Consider the following 8,583-nt stretch of genomic DNA (forward strand, 5'->3'; position numbering starts at 1 on the left):
AATACAGGAACTGGCACTACGACACTGCGTTAATAGGTTAGTCCCAGAAAATGCTAAAAAGTGTGGAAAAGTGCATATAAAACATATAAGAATTGTAACAAAACAAGCATGGAGCATCAAAAATTATAGATACGTTTGAGACGTATCAGCTGCCCCGCTAAAACGAGGGATCGGAGATCGTCATCAAGCCGTACGTCTGACCAAGTACAGAAGCTCTGCCCCTTGTAGGGCCTGTCTTCCTCGCGATCTTGAGATCGGCAAGTGGTCAACTACATCAACCACGAGAATTGTTCTCGTTACCGTTTTGTGTCTTCGAGGGTGAGTTCATCTCAACTACAGTTTTACCCATTACTAGCATCTCCTGTATTCGATCTTGGTGTTTTTGTTATTGCAATCGTAAGAAATTTTTTGTTTTCTATGCAACGAACCACCAAGGTGGCGTTGAGATTGGCCGCCCAGTGCTTCCTGCTCTCCTCCTCCACGACCCGCTCGGCCTCCTCGTCCTCTACCGCCACCGCGACCAGTGCCCGTCGCGCAACGACGCGGCGACGGCGAACGCCCTCGCTTTCCGCGCCTTGAACGCTTCCGCGTAACGCTCCCGACGGTCGCGGTCTCTTGCGGTGGACTTGTGTAGCGTCTTCTACACCTGCCAGAGGCCCTCCTCCTCCTCCTCCTTGAGGCCCCAATCCATAGTTACGGCCGCCGCCTCCGCCACGCTGTTGATACAAGGATCCAACCCGACCTTGTAGATGTTTGCCCGATCTTTCACATCGAGACAACCTGGTACATAGAATCTCCCAATCACGCCTGAAACGCAACCTGAAGAAGAGGAACGAATCCAGCAAACAACATGAAGATGAAATACATGCCTCAAACCCTAGCTTGGTAATCCTTGATGATCACAAAAACCTCCGCAACGATCTTTATTGCAAACAGATAAACAACATCGCCGTCCCCGGAGGAATGCTAACACCACGCACACACGTGATAGTTCTTAGACTAAACTTCAATTCTGATCTAACCCTAACCCTAGCCGCACCATCACCTTATATGAGGGGTGGCTGGGGTGCCCCACTAGGTGGGCTTACCTAGTTCGATTCAGACATGCCCAAACCGAACGACGTTGGTGGCGGCGTCGATCGGCAGCGCCTCCATCGCCTCCCTGCGCTCTGTGACGGTGCATCGACGCTCGTGCATGGGGATGGTGGCAGCGTTGCTCACCACCATCTCCAACAGCGCCATGGCTGCATCGTGGCATATCCCACACAGAGCCACCGCGGCTTCCTCCTTGGCCTATGCCAGCGTCTTCTCAGCCTGTTGCACCACCGTCTCGATCACCTATGCCAACGCCTGCCGAGCCACCTTGCCTTCGTGCTCGAAGGCGGTGACCTCGTCCTTCGCCTGCTGGCAGGCCATCTCCGTGGTCATGATGTTGACCTCCTCATCGGACCTAGGAGGGAAGCGGGCTAGGCGCATCTGTCTGATGTGCGTCCAGTTGGCGATCTTCCGACGAGGAATGAATGGTTTGGTGTTCGGTGTCGATTGGGGTGGAGTGGGGTGGGGTTCCTCGCCCCGCGCAGTTGGGCATTCTTTATAGCCTACGGCCTAGGCGCCTAGGCGCGAAATTGCCGGCCAGGCGTGCGATGTTTTTCAGCCTCATCCTTAACAGCGGGTTGGGGAGGGCAACATACGTCGAAAGAGGAAAACCTCCTTCTGGCTTTCTTGTTCAGAGAAATCCGTCATGTGCCGCCATCGACTGGAGCAGGGAGTTTCTAGAAGCTTTGGAAACAGGGAGGTGGGCACGTCTCACTGTGTTCTTCATACGACGAGTTGAAAGTTGAAACCCAGCCAGCAGCACCCGTAGGACCTCCTTGCCCTGTAATTGACTAACGAGTACTTGACCATTCCACGGCGTGGATCGACCCGGATGCGAATACCGAATAGGGTGTCTCCGTGGCAGAGCCAAAAAAAGCTTTTTTAAAAAAGTGAGCCACGAGGGCGAGAGCGAATCACGTGCGCCATCGCGACAGCCGCCGATATCCCCGCTCTCCGCGCAGCCTCGCCGGCTAAGCATGGGTAGATGTAGCTCTATATAATACCACCACGGATCGCATCTACTGCTTCACCTGCACACATCGATCCAACGTCCGCCACGGCGTATCGGTTGCTTCTCCGATTGTATCTCTTCTGAAGCTCCACCGGCCAGCTACATCGCTGGTCTGATCACGTCTCTCATCTCATCTGGCCATGGCTGGACCGGGCGACAAGCCGTCTGGCTCCACCGTCGGCCAGGAAGTCCCGCCGCCTCGACCCGCCGCCGCCGGCTCCGGTACGTGCAGCCGCTTCCCCGCCTCGATCGTCTATGTTCCTCTTTCGGACGGTCCTGATTTCTCGCGTCAATATGTTCGGTTTTCATTAGTTCGGCGACCTTGTGACCACCATGGATGCCGTCTCTGATTTCTTTCTTCCTGTATTCTCGCTGTTACGGCAGTCCCATAATTAGATACCATTCCACCATATTCTGGTAACCTCGGTTCTTTGCTCACTGCTCTTCTGGTTCCGTCGCGATCGCGCACCTTGCGATGATCTGATCTGAGCCCCGAGATCAATTCCGCGACAGCGAGGCCCGCTCGACATGAAGATCCTTGCCTCCTTGCTCCGGTCGAGGCAACTTGTCTTTGTCTGCATACGAGATGCACATGCGTAGTTTCATTGATAACGGTTGCCAATTGCTTCTTCTTGGCTTGTGGCGAAATGTCCCGATTTTTTTCTTTTATTTATTTTGCGTGCTCTGAACCAGTCCACGTTCTTCTATATTTAGACAATGGCGTGGCGTGAATCGCGCCTCGCACTTCGGCCGAATATCTTTGGGGTTTTGCACAAGCTTTGTCTTATCTACACAAGTACTCTAGGGGAGTATATTCTTGTAAGACCCTGACTTTTTGCTCTTATGCGGCAGCTGGCATTTATAAACCAAAATGTAACAGTTTTATGACAGACCTATACGAGTCTATATTCCCCTCCTTACATATTATCCAGTCTATAAGGTTTTGTCAAAATCAAATGGTTGCAAAGTTTGACTAATTGTTTAGGAAAAATAACACATAGAAAAATGGTTGCAAAGTTTGACTAAGGCTAGCCATAGTGCTAGTATCATAAGGAGTATCATGCATGCCACCTTGGCGAAAATCTGATGTGGCGCTATAATTAATGATGAGAGATATGCTAGTGGTATCATAATATGATACTGTATCATAGCACGTGATATTAGAAAATTTAATGTCAAATACATTCTATACACACAAATGCATTGAGATTATACAAATAATTAAATATAATGAGATTATGATACTACCAGATGGTATTAACCACTATAGAGGTAGTATCATAGACTTGTATCATATAGATGATACCACTATATGATACTTTGCACTATGGCCATGGTTGCTGACTACTCTAGATATATTCTTTTAAGACCCTGACTTTTTGCTCCTATGGGGCAGCTGGCATTTATATACCTACGTATATATTCCTCTCCTTACATATTACTACTTTTTAATATAAGGTTTTGCCAAAATCAAATGGTTGCGAAGTTTGACTAATTGTTTAGTAAAAAATAGCATATACAAAATACCGTTATAACCTAATAAAATATACTTACATATTTTATGTATTTGGTATTGTGTACGCATTCTAGACGGATGGAGTACACATATACCAATATAGCATCCGCTAAGGCCTTTCAAAACGCATTAGGCTAGTCATGATGGGGAGTAGCATATAGATAATTTCATAGATGGCTACGTGAATTAGTTTGTAGAGTAATTTTTTTCTTGAAAAGTGTAATCTCATGGTAACATAGCTAGTTACCAGAAACATCTGTCTATCTCTCTCTCTCTCTCTCTCTCTCTCTCTCTCTCTCTCTCTTCATGCCTAGTTAGTATTACATGTATTTCTATGTTACTACCTAAGTTACTTTCACTATGACTAGTCTTAATTCTTGTCACACATATTGTGGATATCCAAAGCCCCTTGACCCTTGATACGATCATCCGATTTGCAATTTGTACTAGTTACTCCAAATGATAATTGTGTCTCAGTTTTCACAATCTATTTATTTATTTATTCATTCATTTTATTCACTCGTTGTTGCATCTTAGCAATTAAATAGTAACACGAGAATTATATTACAATGCATTTTCAATTGGATTCATTTTTGTGTTACATAGCTCACATGTTAATTATTTAAGTATTGTTGGAAATGAAACCTAAAATTGTGTGCAAGCCTTTTGTTTTGTGACAAAGGGAGTATTATTTTTTTGCATATGAACTCAAATCCAGTCTTCCATAGGATTTTACACAACTAGCATTTTGAAGTCTTCTGAAAAATTTAAAAACACGACAACCATTTTTGGTGAAAAAATCCGAATACCTTAACCTAGTCCACCCTGGTTGCTTTAAGGCCTCGTCGAAGGAGGTGTAACTTGTAGCTGTTGGTTCATGTTTCTTCATCCGAAAGATTCTTTGTCTGATTGAACAAAATTTGCTATTGTGACAAAACCCGACAAGATTCTAAGGTTCAAAGAATACTGACTGAAAGAAAATTCGGGAAATCTAAATAGCACATACATTCAAACTTGCTCATATTCCATTACATCCCCCCCCCCCCCCCCCCCCACGCACACAGACACACCTCCCGTTGGAAGAGGAGGTACATGTAAGCATGAATATTCCCCTTGCTTTGGCATCGGTATCACTAATATTTAATCCCAAATTTTTAAAATGATTTATCTCCTAGGTTGTTAATCGGATTAGCGCTTCGTACTCGCGATGAGTGTTGTCTTCCTTGGAAGCAAGGTCTCTTTTGTTTTGCTTTAAACAATTTTTTTATTGAGTTACCAGGTTAAACCTTGATGGTTACCATGTTGGTAGTGAACGTTGTACTGTCCTAAGAGTGTGGTTTAATAGGTAACAATTAATATGTATCCAGGTCTAGAAACTTAGTGTGTTACATGCTATCAGCCCATAAGAGACGATATCATGTTATCAAACTGATATGATATAAGTATTACATTTGTGTGTGTGCTGGGGGGGGGGGGGGGGGGGTTGATGTTTGTTAGCCTTGTAACCAAGTGGCTATTAACTTCCTATAACCCAAAAGGGATTGACTATCACTAATGGATCTTTGCTAGCAATTCTAAGTGAAAAACAATCACTGGAACATGTTACTAATATGGGATCTGGTTTAAGAAAATGACATAGTAATGAAACTAATGGTGAAAGCAGATAGCCGATTCAAAAGCATGAAACACATTGTTGATGCCTTGTATTTGCATGTTGCATGGGCAGTTTGTTCTTTTTTTTTTTCCTTTTCCTATACACGTATAAGAAGGAGATTAGCACGTGCATCACTCTAAAATTAGAGTGTACCAAGGCTCTGTAGTTTGGTCCAAGAAACATTATATGGTTCAGGTGGGACTGGTTTGTTCTGTTCAGTTCCAAAGCTTGACACGAGATGACAAAAGGAAGATTTTAGATCATATACTTGGAGCTGCAAGCAAAGATCATTTAGCCATGATTGGTTGCTATTGCATCTACACCTTACTGTTAATTTGTAGGGCTATTTTACTGTTTATTTTAAGCTGAACTACAACGGATATTCAGTAAGATATATGTTCCCCGTAAAAGCGCTTTTATATGTACTCCCTACACAGTGTCAATAAGACATAGGACTTTGTATTTGGTAGCATTCAGAGCATCTCCAGTCGCGTCCCTCAAAAAGCGTCCGACACAAATGATTTGGGGCACGTTTAGGACCGCGCCGGACAAAAAGAGACCAAAAATCTGTACAAAAAAGAGGCCCTTCCCAGCCGCGTCCCTCAAACAGCGTCCGGATGCATGCATTTTAATAGAGGGGACCATCCCATGTGGGAAAAGTAGGTGAGAGAAAGTGTGGGGAAAGAGACTAACATGTGGGGACTAGGGGATGCATGCATGCATGTGAACGCTGTTTTTGTGTCCGGCGTCCCCGGTAGAGACTCTATGCATAGAGTCTCTACCGGGGACGCCAGACACAAAATGAGGGGCTAATTAGCTTTGGGGGATGCGATTGGACAGTTTTTTTTCCTCATTTCTTGTCCGCGGTCCTCCAAACCTCATTTTGGGGACGCGACTGGAGATGCTCTCGGTGATACTAATGCAGCGCGTGTGTTTTCTAACGGCAGGTATCGCCAAGAGGCTTCCCCGCCTTGCATTTATGATCTTGCTGGCGGTGCTGTTTCGTCAGCTTCAGGCGCCGCCTCCCAAAATCTGCGGAACGCCCGGCGGCCCTCCGGTGACCGGGACAAGGATCAGGCTCAAGGACGGGAGACACTTGGCCTACCATGAGTCCGGTGTCCCCAAGGAAGAGGCCAAGCATAGGATCATCTTCGTCCATGGATTCGACTCCTGCAGATACGATGCGCTGCAAGTATCACCCGTACGTGAGCGATCAATCAGTCGGGCTACCTCCTGAATATATACTTATGAGTTTCGTACAGAACAGAAGATTAGATATTTGATTTGTGTTGCTGCAAACTTTGGCGCTGATTGCAGGAGCTTGCGCAAGAGCTCGGGGTCTACATCTTGTCCTTCGATCGGCCTGGGTACGGCGAGAGCGACCCGCACCCTGAGAGAACCGAGAAGAGCACCGCCCTGGACATCGAAGAGCTAGCAGACGCCCTTGAGCTTGGCCCCAGGTTCTACCTCGTCGGATTCTCCATGGGCGGCGAGATCATGTGGAGCTGCCTCAAGCACATCCCTCACAGGCTCTCCGGGGTGTCGATCCTCGGCCCCGTGGGCAACTACTGGTGGTCAGGGTACCCGTCGAACGTGTCGTGGGCGGCGTGGTACCAGCAGATCCCGCAGGACCAGTGGGCGGTCCGCGTCGCGCACCACGCCCCCTGGCTCACCTACTGGTGGAACACCCAGAAGTTCTTCCCGGCATCCAGCGTCATCGCCTTCAATCCCGCCATCCTCTCCCGGGAAGACATGGCCATCGTCCCCAAGCTCGCCTACCGAAGCTACGCGGTATGTGATGCTGTTTGAGTGCAGAAGCAGCTCAGTCCTCTGCATTACTAAATTGGTGTTTCCGATTCCTTGTACGCGTGCAGGGCCAGGCGAGGCAACAGGGAGAGCACGAGAGCCTGCACCGGGACATGATCGTCGGGTTCGGCAAGTGGGCGTGGAGCCCGCTGGAGCTAGAAGACCCGTTCCCGGCCGGCGACGCGGAGGTGCACCTGTGGCACGGCGCCGAGGACCTCATCGTGCCCGTCGGCCTCTCCCGCTACATCGCCAAGACGCTGCCGTGGGTCCGCTACCACGAGCTGCCAACGGCCGGGCACCTCTTCCCCATCGCCGACGGCATGGGCGATGTCATCGTCAGGACGATGGTGCTAGGAGCCTAGGACACAACTGAACTGCTGAATCCACTGCTGTTAGCTACACTGACATTGACGATAATAATGATCGAATACCACTCTTCTGCTCAGCACCTTATTTTTTTAGCAACAAATGCCTCGGCAAGATTTTTTTCTAGATATGGCCATTTCTTGCCGATTTTTGTACAAGGGATCAGTTTTGTCATTTTCCCCACTTACATCGATTGCTCTCTCTCAATCCTTCCCTTTAATTTAACTTGGTGAAAGAAGATCGATATAACCCAAATGCTGAAAACTATCTCGGAGAACTAGTAAGTATGCACGTGCAACGCACGCTCTCTATCTAGACACAAACCAGAATGCGAAAGAATCAAACAATCAAAGAACACCCAACCTATACATGGCAACATGGTTTTTATATTTAGAACTATGTTTAAACCTTTCAGAATGGCAACACGTAAACTCACGTGAATAGAATGTTCGTTGCAATGATAGTTTCATAATCTCATATAAATAGTCTGCTCATTACAACAATAATTTCAGAACATGTTTATGCATAAACCAAACTGTTAACGTATTATTAAATAATCGTGCTTTGATTTAACAAATTGTTTTTACAAGGATGGCCAGATCGTGAAAGCTTTGAATATTCAAATCTTGTGTCTTCTATCAAACAACCGTGTCACCGGGCAAGAAACTTGCTCAATACTCACTATAAATGTCAGCAATTTCTATGACAATCAACAAACATAAGTAAACATTGTCAATTTTTCATTGAGTGGGCATTGTTATTAATAAATGATTTTATAAGGAGCAGCAAATATAGTCACAAATGGATAACAAATAAACCCAAGAGGTAAGCAGTCAAGCAAGTTTCTGTCTTCTCCGGCCGCTCCTAATACAGTGGCATAGGAAAAATCATTTATTAAAATTTTAAATGCAGTTTGTTCCTAAACTATCTAAAAACCAAAATGAAAACAACTCAGCCTGTTATAAATATGAGTTTGTTTGTGGCTTATGGCGATGAAAGAACTGTGTCTACCCAAACAATTCATGGCAAAAATGGAACCTTATTTATGAAGAGTGCTAAAGCCTAAAAATCTAATGTCATTTGCATCCTAAGAATTATTCAATACGGTGAAGTGCATTACCTTGTTTGAAAAGA

General features: G+C 46.1%; 1 protein-coding gene across 1 annotated transcript; it reads left to right on the forward strand.

Moving 5' to 3' along the window:
- Positions 1-2,001: 2,001 nt before the first annotated feature.
- Positions 2,002-7,528, forward strand: LOC127334619 (probable lysophospholipase BODYGUARD 1). Its single transcript, XM_051361119.2, has 4 exons — positions 2,002-2,329; positions 6,225-6,478; positions 6,595-7,068; positions 7,152-7,528. The coding sequence occupies exons 1-4, from the start codon at positions 2,248-2,250 to the stop codon at positions 7,443-7,445; spliced, it is 1,104 nt and encodes a 367-aa protein (XP_051217079.1). The 5' UTR covers positions 2,002-2,247; the 3' UTR covers positions 7,446-7,528.
- Positions 7,529-8,583: the final 1,055 nt, after the last annotated feature.

The sequence above is a fragment of the Lolium perenne genome, chromosome 6 (genome assembly GCF_019359855.2).
Source record: "Lolium perenne isolate Kyuss_39 chromosome 6, Kyuss_2.0, whole genome shotgun sequence".
Lineage (NCBI taxonomy): Eukaryota > Viridiplantae > Streptophyta > Magnoliopsida > Poales > Poaceae > Lolium > Lolium perenne.

What these genes read in the sequence shown, in the direction of transcription:
- LOC127334619 (XM_051361119.2), top strand. Translation starts at nt 2,248, where the DNA reads ATGGCTGGACCGGGCGACAAGCCGTCTGGCTCCACCGTCGGCCAGGAA. An exon ending in ACCCGCCGCCGCCGGCTCCG is followed by an intron (nt 2,330 to 6,224) that starts GTACGTGCAGCC and finishes TTCTAACGGCAG; the next exon opens with GTATCGCCAAGAGGCTTCCC. An exon ending in TCGCCTACCGAAGCTACGCG is followed by an intron (nt 7,069 to 7,151) that starts GTATGTGATGCT and finishes GTACGCGTGCAG; the next exon opens with GGCCAGGCGAGGCAACAGGG.